This window comes from Sus scrofa, chromosome 9, assembly GCF_000003025.6.
Source record: "Sus scrofa isolate TJ Tabasco breed Duroc chromosome 9, Sscrofa11.1, whole genome shotgun sequence".
Taxonomy (NCBI): Eukaryota; Metazoa; Chordata; class Mammalia; order Artiodactyla; family Suidae; genus Sus; species Sus scrofa.
Genome location: NC_010451.4, coordinates 72,178,283 through 72,190,647, shown reverse-complemented (window position 1 = coordinate 72,190,647; position 12,365 = coordinate 72,178,283). Strand labels below are relative to the sequence as shown.

Below are 12,365 nucleotides of genomic sequence, written 5' to 3'. Positions count from 1 at the left end.
AGAAACAAGATATATAGTTCTGGAATACCTCTCCACATATATTCAACAAATACAGAAGGACACCAATGCGATCAAGGTGTTTATCACCAGGTACTGGCATGATTTGACATCATACACCTGTAGATGCAACGCACTGACAGTTCTGCCGCAAATGGAGTCATAAGGAAATGTCACATGGACCTCAGTTTAGGGTCATCCTACAGAATGGTAAGCCTGGACTTCCTAAAATTGTCAAGAATATGAAAGATGGGAAAAATGGGACTAAAGAAGTCTGAAGAGACATGACAACTAAATATAACATGTATTCCTGGACGGGATCCTGGACCAGAAAAGAAAGAGATGTTGTTGGGATAGTCGATGAAACATGAATAGGTTCTTTGGACTAGACAACAGTGTTGTACCAATGCTGATTTTCTCATTTGGAGAGTTATATAAGAGAGCGCCTTGTTTCTGAGAAATAGACGCTATAGTATTTATGGGTAAAGGAACACCATGTCTGCAGCTTGCTCCAAAAGGATGAGAAAAAGACTGTGATAATGGGCATGTATGTATGTATTTATACACAATGTATGGAAACACAGAGGACAGATAACGGAAAAAATGCCATAAAATACAAACAATGGTGGAATCTGAGTGAAGGAGATGCAGGAGTTCTTTGTACTGCTCTGACATCTTTTCTGTTAAGTTTGAAACTACTTCAAAACAGTTTTTAAAATGTGATTATCAATATGTGCTATAGAGCATGTAGTCTTACAGAAAATGACAAGCAACTATTGTCTAAGGCTAGAAGACAGAATGAAAATCCTTGCTTAATATGTTTACTTACCTACCTTCCTTTACAATACCCTGAGGAGACATACGAATAGGAGGCCAATGTTTTTATGCCTATTTGGCATAAAAGCATCCATCTCAATGTTCTTAAGTGAACTTTCCTTTCTCCTCATGAATTTTAAACAGGCATTTTACAGTTCAGTAGGGTAAGGAATCCTGACTTATCTCTGTGGTCCCAGTACCTAATGTATTTATGATTTTATCAGTTACATATTGAATTATCCCCAATATTATTCCAATCAAAAAATACAGTGATCTAGGTATCAAGAATTCTGCCACGGAAAACTGTCCATGTCAAGCTAAAATATATATGTCAGCCTGAGGAGAGAAAAACATCAAGAATTACCTTTCTTAGGAACTTGGAGGAGGAATAATTATATGCTCCACAGTCCTAAAAACAAGTGTGTGTAACCAGAAACAAAAGGCCTTAGCCTAAAGAATGGCTAACTGTTGACGGCTTTTGGTATAAAACAAAACAAAACAAAAAAACAGAATACAAATTCAATTTGGTGAAAAGAGTTGACAGTGGATGATAATCTTTTTAAAAATGTAAAGGGGGAGTTCCTGTCGTGGCACAGCAGAAATGAATCTGACTAGAAACCATGAGGTTGTGGGTTCGATCCCTGGCCTTGCTCAGTGGGTTAAGGATCTGGCACTGCCATGAGCTGTGGTGTAGGTCGCAGATGTGGCTCAGATCTGGTGTTGCTGTGGCTGTGGCATAGGCCAGCGGCTACAGCTCAAATTAGACCCCTAGCCTGGGAGCCTCCATACACCACAGGTGCGGCCCTAAAAAGGCAAAAAAAAAAAAAAAAAAAAAAAAAAAAGAAGTGAAAGGTTCTGAAAAATAATTTAGATTGAATTATATAAAACTGCTGATAAAGCATATATCCTACTAATAGACAAGTAAGATCATTTCTAAATCTAAAGGAATACATTTTCATTGAAGAAACCAAAACTCTTCAAGGCATCAGAGAACTATCAAAATTAAACTCAAACATTTTAAAAGTTGAATATACTTTATACAGTTCAATACTCTCTCTCTCCTGGAGAATACATACATTTTTTAGTATATTTTATAGGCTCTTGTTCCCACTGATTAGAAGAAAAAAAAGTTACACATGCCTCAAGATCTATGTTACAGTTAACCATAATGAATGTCAGAATTGTCTTTTCAAATGTTTAACAACTCAAAATTATATTTTGATATTATAGAATTCATCTAATAAACAAGATACTAATACTTTATGAAAAGAGAATCTTTCCATTTAAAGTATTATCAGAAAATTAAAAACTGTTATAACTATATTACAAGTTCTTCCCCTTAAGAGCAAATCTTAAAGTCAAGTCGTTTCTAGCATATAATACAAAGAACATAGTTTCCATCACCAAAACCAGAGTCTGTGTGGTTTTCATTTTTATTTATTAAAAAAATTTTTTTTTCCTTTTTAGGGCTGCACCTGCAACACATGGAAGTTCCCAGGCTAGAGGTGGAATCAGAGCTTCAGCGCCAGCATATGGTACGGCCACAGAAACAGGGGATCAGAGCTGCATCTGAGACCTACACAGCATCTTGTGGCAATGCCGGATCCTTAACCCACTAAGTGAGGCCAGGGATGGAATCTGCATCCTCATGGATGCTAGTCAGGTTCTTAACCCGCTGAGCCACAACAGGAATTCCTGTGTGGTTTTTAAATGGAGATAAAATACTTCTTAGTACAGTTCTAAGAATTATATGAGATAATGTAATCACTAAATGTATGGTGGTTAGCATGAATTAAGCATTCAGTAAGTAGCCTTTACTGTGTTAATTCTCATAGAAAGTATGTGAAACAATCCTGAAACATGGTTAAGTGACTTAAAAACCTATTAAAGATGTCTGCAAACGAATATGGATAAAATCACAGTCAAATATGTAGACTGGCAAATTCAGTGAGGAAAGGAATCTTAGCTTATTCATCCTTGTAATCCCAAAATTTAACACAGTGCCTGTTACACATGTTAGGCTTTCAATAAAGGTTTACTGAAATGAAGTGAGTATGAAAATGTGGGGAAAAAAAAGGGGTAATCTGAAGTTGTCTGAAAAAATAAACTTAAAGAGTCCCAAAATTACTATTCCCTAAGCAAATCACACTTTGACAAAGAAAACAAAATACCTAAGTATTTTTAGAACCATGCATAGAAACTCCTCTCAGACTAGACTTTTTAATATTGACTGAGTCACTTTCAAATCTGTCTTGCCAAAGGTGTCATATATAAAGTTTAACATTAGAGTGAACTATTTTAAAATTTCATCTAAATAAGTGAGGGTTGTGTGCATCCTCAAAGGGGGAAAATACCAAAAGCACAGAGGAATCTTTCCTAACTTGCATTTAAGGAAAAACAGATAAACTTAATTCATAGTCCTTCCATCTATTTATATATGAAAATTAGTTTGAACTTTTACCTCCTAGTTCTAAGTATACATATTTCACTTTCAGAAGTTCACAGCCAGAAAAGGAAAAAGAAAAAAAGAAAACCAACTCTCTCAAAAGTGGACAGTGCTACAGGAGTATAAAAGAGTAGCTAACAAAACTTCTCTTCCATTTCTTAGCAGCCACCTGTTAGAGCCCACACTTGACGTCTGCATGGTTTCAGAATATTTTCATATTGCAAACTCAAAATTCCCAGTACAATGGGCAAGGGGAAAAGAGTAATGTGAAATGTGAAAACTTCCCCACCCTAGGTCCAAGGATAATAGGGTTTAATAGACTTTTTCTTTCTCTTTCTTTTTTTTTTTTTTAAAGAAAGACCTTTCCAAGTTGCTGCCCATCAACTCACTACAGCACCCACTCTTCTTATTTGAAAATTGATCAATTTTATGAAAAGTAAAAATCATATCCTTAATAATACATTCAACTCTGCCAGTAAAGTACACTTCCGGAGAGAAAACTGTAGCTACATCTCTTAAGCCTACTTCAAACTAAAATCTGTGAACAGTGTTAAGTTACAAATCAAGTAACAGCCTCAAATCAACTGCTGGGAGATTTCAAACACAAACAATCATTGTTAAATTCATTTACCTTTCTTAACCAAATGACAAGGTTTTCAGAAAAATATAACCAAAGCTACCAGTCCACATTACAGAATAATTTAGAGAATAGTAAGAACCTGAAATACAGAGGGAAATTATTCTTAAATTATCATTTGCTTCCTACAGTGCCTTGAAAAGTATAAAATGCATCAAGTCACATAAGAATTACTGAACGGACAGCATTACAATTACTTTTTAATCTAATTTCTGGAAAGTTCTGCAGCGGCAGTTTAAAATGCAAACCAAATATTAACGAGAAAAAAATGCCGAGTCCAAAATCTGGAAATACACGCCTAAGATATTCACGGGTAATTTTTTTTTAACTAAGAAGCAAGAAGGTGACAGGTACAAAGGTGTGAAACATCTGTAGGTGGTTGATCCAAATCAATAAAAAAAGGTCTCTATGGAATTAAGGATTAAAAATACTATATTGTTAAATATAAACTATATGATCGAAAATCACTTTAGTTTGTTTTTTAGCCACTAACAAAGCAAAACCTTCCAATACGAAGATTTTCGCATCAACACACACACACACACACACACACACACACACACACACACTTTGGAAATTAAGAACTGAATGTAAATCCAGAACACTAAAAATTATTTAAAAGGTATCCAAAACACCTTTGAAACATCAGACTTTTGTTTTCACATTCATTTCTCAGACCTACTAGTAAATCTCCCCTGGATTTGGTCTTCATTTCAAGACAAGATTGTTCAATATGCCACTCCGTGTGAACAGAGCCTGTGAGACTAATTCTCAAAACCTCCTTGGGAGATGCTTAATTATAGCTCTAATTCCAATTGCCTGCGACTCAAATAGCAACGTAGAGAAAACAGCTTATACACAGTTAGGAAGGAAGAGGAATGAAGGTCCAGGGGAGCGGCCCATTCTTTTGTTTTAGTGGCAGAAGCTGCAAAAATAAAGGTTCACTAGAGCTATCTGCACCTATCCCCACCCATCATAGCCCTTCAGGGCACTTTCATCTCTGCACCCGCTCAAGACACTCAAGCCCTGGCAGAATCCGTGGCTTTCCACGTCTCAAAGGACGGGCGGGGGAGGCCGTGAGGTCCAGGGTACAGAAAGAAAGAGAGGGAGGACACAGATCCTTTGAGGACAGAGGGACAGGGAGATGCTTCCAGATGGTAAGAGAGAATGGGACGCGCCACAGAGACCCAGAGGTTTGCAAATTTGCTGGGAGAAAAGCTCCCTTGGTGTAGAGAGAGGATGTTGCCTGTTCAGAGGTGGGGACAGACAATCCTCCACAAGAGAAGGGAGGCAGAATTGTGGGGGACCCGGGAGAGCGTGAACAGGCAACGCTGAACTCGAAGCCCAGAATGGGTTGAGCAACCTCAAAAAGACCCGAATGGCGAAGCAGAGACTTACAGTTACTTCCTGGGCTGAAGGTAAGGGTCGGGTCGACCCCGCAGCTCTGCCACCAGCGTGGCGCCCCTCCTTCTCGCGCCGAGCCGGTGACCTCAGGTACTCTCTCCGCCCCACCCACCTGGGCGGGCGCCCCTTCCTCGGTGGCCCGGGTTCGCCCACCAGGCAGAGGCAGCTGGGGCCCTGGGTGCGCACTGGAGGCCCGCGGGGAAGGCAGCGGGAGCTGGAGGTGCCTGCGGCGGGGCTCACACTAGGCAGGCGCCCCCATCCCTCTCTGGCCGCCGCGCCGCCTCACTCAGGGGAGGGGAAGAGGGGGCGGTGGCTCTTGCCTCCGCCTCGCGGTCAGGTCCGGCTCATGCTCCAGCCGTGCGCGCGCGCAGCCCGGACCGCCCTCTTCCCCTCCCCGCCTCTGGCTCAACCGCAGGCGCGCCCGCTGCCGCCGCCGCCACCACCTCAGTCCCCGATCCGCCGGCCACCAGCCCCAGATAGCCTGCAGCCCAAGAGAGAAGCAGCAGCTCAGCCGCCGGGCCGCCGACCCGGAAGTTCTTCTGCCGCCAAACGCGAGGCTGCAAGGGGGGGTGTGAACCCGGAAGCGATTTCCTCGCCCCGGTAGCGGCGGAATGGAAAGCTAAAGGCCTTTAAAGACCTGGAATCTCCTGGTTTCGGGAGGTGGTGAGGGGTGTGTGGCTCTGAGCTGCGAGGACAGTAAAGGACAATAAAGAGCCTGTGGGCAAGAGGCTCTCCGAGTCCAGAGATCGTAGCTTTGGAGGTGCGGGTTAGGGACCGTGGCCAAACGCGCTGGGCGGCTTCTGGTGGCGACCGAGTTTTCCCGTTACAGGAAGTTGGGCCTGGCCTCTAGGAAAGAGAGGGGAAGGAGGAAAGAGAAAACGGCCTCCCGCCCCCCGGGTGGCTGTTCCACCCACTGAGTTGAATGTAGCGGCCCGGGAGGTACTGGGCCCCTCGACGGGTGAGACGAGGAGGAGCACGATCCAGACTGTTCGAGAGAAACGGAGAGGTGGGAGGCCGAACTATCTCCATCCATATCCAGTTTCTCCAGGCAAGGGCTTTATTTCTTAACGTAGTTACAGAGAAACTGAAGCCACTTTTGGCATGTCGCTCTTTGAGCAAAGAGGCGTGCACGTCCTTTCCCGGTAGAACGTGATGGGTGGTGGCGGAGGAAAAACCCAGGCTGAGTGTTTATTTTCGTCACACCAGGGAAAGCGATTCACGCCTTGTCCTTGCTGCTCACTGCTCCTCCGTGCACCTCTCTCCATCTCTTAAGGCTCTTGGCTTTCTTTTTTGCTTGTTTCTCTATGTCGTTTCTAGTTTCACCAGAAATCTTTCATCTAGCTGACCTGACACAGAGTCAAACCTCCATTCCCTTCACACTCTTAGAGAGCTTTTGTGCCTTCACATTTTGCTTGCAAATATCTCTGCATCATGTCTTTTAACTGCTTTAATGTCCTCATCTTATTTGGGGGAAATGTCAAAAACTCAAAAATGTTTTCGTAACAGTATAAAAATAAATAATTCATTCAAGATGTATTTCCCTTAACGCCATGTTAACATTTTAGTTGTTTTCCCCTTAGAGCTGAGTTGTAGAACTACAGTAGCAGTTGATATAAAGCCTACTTAGATATACTACAGATGATCTTGCGCCTCCAAATAACCTCCTTAAATATAGTTGATGTTCATTGTTGGAATTAATTTCTCAATTGCAACATTGCTTAGTTTCTCCTCCGTTAGCCTTCAAGAGTTCCCTGGTGGCCTCACAGTTAAGGATCTGGCAATTTCACTGCTATGGCTCAGGGCACTGCTGTGGCATGGGTTGGAAACCTGGTCCAGGAACTACTGCATGTCCTGGCCTATCCAAAAAAGAAAAAAAAAAAAGTTATTTGAAGATTAGTAAATATCTTACAGAGTGGAAAGAATGTCGCATGACAGAAAATTTGAAAATTACCGATGACGCTTTTTGATATTAATTGATGATTGGTAGAGCTGGTTGAAAGTACAAGGTGAAAGCAAGCTGAGCTAGAAGTAGCACCAATGACTATTTTCTATTCTGCTTTATTATTACTTCCTCTCTTTTTATTACTGTAAACCAGTTTGAGTTGCAAAAGGATGAAGTTTTTAATGGTCAACAAATTCCTGTAGGGGAATTCTTACTGATGTTTAGTTGCCATCTCTTCTAATGTTATAAAACTTCAGAATATTAAAATTGTTCCAGGAGAATGGAGAAGGGACAAGTAACTTAATCTATTTGTTTTTATTTTTTCTTCTGTAAAATGGGGATAGCAATTTTTAGCTCAAATTACTGTGTTCCAATCCTTTTGCATATGTTTTATTTTTTTTAGGGCCACACCAATGACATATGGAGGTCCCCAAGCTAGGGGTCAAATCAGAGCTACAACTGCCTATGTAACAGCCACAGCAACACAGGATCAGAGCTGCGTCTGCAACCTACATCACAGCTCATGGCAACATCGGATCCTTAACCCACTGAGCGAGGCCAGAGATAGAACCCGCAACCTCATGGTTCCTAGTCAGATTTGTTTCTGCTGTGCCAAGATAGGAACTCCCTCTTTGCATGTGTTTCTGCGTTAGTTTTGCCTTCACATATTGGTAGCTTTTGTTCTTTTCCTAACTTTAGCCTTTGTTTCCTTCTTTCGTGTCACTGTAAATATGAATGTTTCTTGAAAATTAATTTTTAGAATCTTTGGGGGTATGTTGATACTAAATAGTATAAAAACAAAATACCGTAATCCTCATGGTTTTTTAAAGTTATATAGCATTTATCTTTTAAAATAAAGTACACTTGAAAATTACCAATGACGCTTTTTGATATTAATTGATGATTGGTAGAGCTGGTTGAAAGTAATTTTCAGTGTACTGTGCAATACCAAGTGTCCTAGAGAAGTTGTAAATATTAACAAATAAAGCATTTTGCCAATATATGTTTTTTTAACATGAGTTGAATAACACAGGAAATGGTGTGCTTTTCAACTCTATTTAGAAAATTAGGAATTACTTGATTTCTCTTTTTAGGTGCTTAGTAGAAAAAAGGGTTTCTGTAATTGTGCCGTATGTTATACAGTGTATTCACCAATACAGTGTCTTGCTTGGGAGGGCTGTAGTCTTCAAAAAGGCATCCATACATTTCAAAATTTGTTGTTTTGTTATCTCGAAGTCCTTGTTAATCTAAGGTTAAAAGTAACTGCTAGATAGAAAATCTGAGAAGAAAAAATCCTCATCTTTTTCACTTAGTCTAGGGAGTTCTGTTGCATGAGGTGGATTTCAAGAATTATGGAAAAACTGAACTGAAAAAAATTCGACAAGGTGTAGGGTGTGAATGAATGTCTTCAAAACATTTCACAAAATGAAATGTCTTGATCCCAATGTTTTACTATAGCTTCTCTATTGAGATGTCTGTAGTTCCTCTGAGTCTAAATCAGTGAAAATTTTCCTAATTTAGAATAAAATTTTAATAATTTATAAATTAATTTTATAATTTAAATTTTATAATTTAAAATAATTTATAAATGAGAATAATTAAAACCTGTACAATAGTTTTAATGGCTCTTTTAATTTTAGGCTCATGTTTACTTAAAATGTTAAAAGTTACTGGATTTTAAACGAATTTATTTTTAAGGACATTTTCCAATTATAAGGCAGTGTAAGAAAATAAAGGCTTTTGTTATTATATAAAGTGAATTAAAGGTTTCAAAATAATTTTATTAACTGCAGTTGAGAAAACAGTAAAGTCTTCTGTTTCCTCTCAAAAAATCAAAAGACATTCAGACCCTTTCTTGTGCCTTTTTTTTTTTTTTTTTTTTTTTTTAGGACCGCACCCACGGCATATGGAGAGTCCCAGGCTAGGGGTCAAATCAGAGCTACAGCTGCTGGCCTACACCACAGCCACAGCAACACAGGATCCGAGCCAGCCGTGTCTGCAACCTACACAACTCAAGGCAATGCCGGATCATTAACCCACTGAGTGAGGCCAGGGATCAAACCTGCAACCTAGTCGGATTTGTTTCTGCTACGCCACGATGGGAACTCCCATTCAGACCCTTTCTTGAAGATGATCTCTTTTTTTCTGTGAGAGTTGGAGCAATAAGGAAAACATTAAATATGAACAGATCATTTTCATGCCTAATGGGCTTTTAAAAAAACTGAAGAAGGTTCATCTCATTATGGCCAGGAAGGTAACTCCTTGCTTGATGTTCTTTAAGAAATTGTCATATAAAGGAGGGGAAGCTTTTTTTAAAAAAAGATAAAATGTATTCAATACAAAGAGATATATTTTAGTTTAACCATGGAAAAAATTAATAATAGCAATTACTGAGGAGACAGAACTATTAAACAACTAAGAGAGTACTTGAAATTCAGTAACTTGGAAATTGCCCAAGGGAGACTTAAAATTAGTCTTGGAAAAAAATTGTGCATGTGTATGTGTATGCATATATATAATATATTTGGAAGAAAATATTTGGATTATCTAGGGAATTGATCATTGCAGTGGAAAAATATTCTAAAGGCATCATCAGAAAGTTTTTATCAACTGACCAAATGTTTTTTACTATGTGATAGGAACTCCAATGAAAATTTATTATAAACTATACTTTAGTTCATCCAAATGTCAAATGTCAATGTTCTAAGTATTATGGAAAGAATGTGAATGGCAGCTACCTATTTTCAGCCTCCAAACTGTTAACAATAAAACATTCACTTGTGCAATTGGTGGAAAATAAGTGCGTACTATTCTTAATCACTATTTCAAGTCATTATTAGTATTTACAAGACATTTTATAATCATATCACCTTTTTTTTTTTAGGTCTAAAAGACAAATTTTTATGCTGTTAAGGCCTTTGAAAGTATGTTTCCCCATTAAATAAATTAAAAAAAAAATCTACCTTTAATAGAAAAGGAAAAAAGGACTATAAGGTAATCTTTTTTTTTTTTTTTTTTTTTTTTTTGTCTTTTTGCTATTTCTTGGGCCGCTCCTGCGGCACATGGAGGTTCCCAGGCTAGGGGTCGAATCGGAGCTGCAGCCACCGGCCTACGCCAGAGCCACAGCAACGCAGGATCCAAGCCGCATCTGCAACCTACACCACAGCTCATGGCAACACCAGATCGTTAACCCACTGAGCAAGGGCAGGGACCGAACCCACAACCTCATGGTTCCTAGTTGAATTTGTTAACCACTGCGCCACAACGGGAACTCCACTATAAGGTAATCTTAAATTATAAACTAAGGTTTTTAAATAGTTTAGTGGTAAGAGACAGTCATCTCCGATTTGCTTTTTAGGTAGTATGTGTATTCTGAAATAGAAAAATCAACATTTTATTTTTTAAATTGTTTTTTCACAGCGATTATGTAGAAAGACTGTAGCTTCTCTGTTGAGATGTCTGTAGTTTCTCTTCTGTTGAGATGTCTGTAGTTTCTCTGAGTCTAAATAAGTGAAAATTTTCAGTGATTATGTGCCCTTTGATTTAATCTTTCAAGGGATTTCTTTCTTTTATAAAGCCATGGGAAATCCGGAAAACATAGAAGATGCTTATGTTGCTGTTATTCGTCCAAAGAATGCTGCCAGTCTCAATTCTCGGGAATACAGAGCTAAGTCATATGAAGTGAGAACAATTTTACAGATATTTGATTTTTTTACCACTGAGTGTCATTCTCTTTTATCATTTTCATTTGCATATAAAGTCTTGCCGTGTGGCCTGTAAATTCTTGTTGACAACCTAGTTCTTGACAAGCTAGAATTGACAATCATAGATTCTGCCCATCACCATGTCTTTTTTCTACTGCATATGTTTTGACCATTTTTCTATTCATTGATATGGATGTTACTAGATATTAAAAGGTACTTGTTTGAGTTTTACTTAAATAATTTATAACAGTTTGGTTTTTAGTACAGTTTATGGAATGGCTCTCAAAAATTTAAAAAAAATTGCAAAATTCAGCTTAATCAAAATTCCAATGTAAAAGTTGTTCTTTGGTTATTTTCCCAAACTTTTAGAAAAATTTTTATCAGAGTGTAATTGACAATATTGTTGTTGTACAGGTGTACAGAAAAGTGAATCAGCTATACGTATAGCCATTCTTTTTCAGGTTCTTTTCCCATATAGCTTCTGCTTGGATGTATAGGTCATACCTTCCCAAATGCACTTGGCCAAAGCAAGGCATGGATCCATGCTTAGTAGCAAAGGGCCATACATAAATAATCCTTCCACAAAAGGCAGTATGAATCACATGGCAATGGATGAGTAATCCTTTTAGTGGAAGGGAGGAAGTTAATTGGGAAAAAAGAATATAATCTATATTCTTTTGCAAAATGGTTAAGCTTTATTTTTTCTATTTTATTTATTTTTTATTCAAGTATAGTTGATTTACAATGTGGTGCCAATCCAAAGAACTGTTTTTAACAATTCATTTAAAAATATCTCTTTACCCTTAAGTAAGTTTTAAGCTATTAAGTTACTTCTCTGTAGTCTTGGATTATATTACATATATTATTATGTAATATAATATAAACATTTATATTATAAACATGATTGAGGCCAAAAACAAAACAAAAAAACCCCAAAGCAGAATTGTTATCTTTTCTATTCAAGAGATTTCAAGCCTCATAAAATACTTCTAATCTAACTTCAACTAATTTCTCTAGCATTTTGCTTTAATTGCTTCTTTTAAGATTAGTTATCTGAAAGCTATTAAAGGATCCTGGAGGGGTTCTTAGGAGGCTGCTGCTTTAGCAGTGCACTGGCTTATTAGTTCGTTGTCCTGGCTACACTGTTAAATCACCTAGAGAACTTTTAAACTTCAGCACCAGGGCCTCATTCCTCAGATGAAGCTGCACACTGATACTTTTTTTTTTTGGCTTCTTATGGCCGTACCAGTCGCTATATGGAGGTTCCCAGGCCAGGGGTCCAATCAGAACTACAGCTGCTGGTCTACACCATAGCCACAGCAATGCAGAATCTGAGCCAAGTCTGCGACCTACACCACAGCTCATGGCAACACTGGATCCTTAACCCACTGAGCAAGGCCAGGGATCAAACCCACAACC

At 38.8% G+C, this 12,365-nt stretch overlaps 3 protein-coding genes across 12 annotated transcripts in view; 2 read left to right on the top strand and 1 right to left on the bottom strand.

Annotated features, from left to right (window-relative positions):
• ANKIB1 (ankyrin repeat and IBR domain containing 1) overlaps positions 1 to 5,843 on the bottom strand; it is a 143,961-nt gene extending 138,118 nt beyond the window's left edge. The window contains exon 1 of one of the 3 annotated variants that reach the window (XM_003130136.4): positions 5,295 to 5,843. The gene's annotated coding sequence lies outside the window, so the exon portion shown is untranslated. The remainder of the gene's footprint in view (positions 1 to 5,294) is intronic. The other 2 variants (XM_013979684.2, XM_005667593.3) reach the window with 2 other exon arrangements.
• Positions 5,275 to 6,076, top strand: LOC110255562 (proline-rich protein 2-like). The gene has a single exon (XM_021063957.1). The coding sequence runs from the start codon at positions 5,275 to 5,277 to the stop codon at positions 5,902 to 5,904; it is 630 nt and encodes a 209-aa protein (XP_020919616.1). The 3' UTR covers positions 5,905 to 6,076.
• The window catches only part of KRIT1 (KRIT1, ankyrin repeat containing), a 41,123-nt gene continuing 34,631 nt past the window's right edge, over positions 5,874 to 12,365 (top strand). The window contains exons 1-3 of one of the 8 annotated variants that reach the window (XM_021102373.1): positions 6,171 to 6,306; positions 10,127 to 10,236; positions 10,820 to 10,923. In XM_021102373.1, coding sequence (XP_020958032.1) covers positions 10,822 to 10,923 — 102 coding nt within the window. In that variant the 5' untranslated portion in view covers positions 6,171 to 6,306; positions 10,127 to 10,236; positions 10,820 to 10,821. Of the gene's footprint in view, positions 6,349 to 9,320; positions 10,237 to 10,786; positions 10,924 to 12,365 lie in introns of those variants that run through there. The other 7 variants (XM_021102371.1, XM_021102370.1, XM_021102376.1 and 4 more) reach the window with 7 other exon arrangements.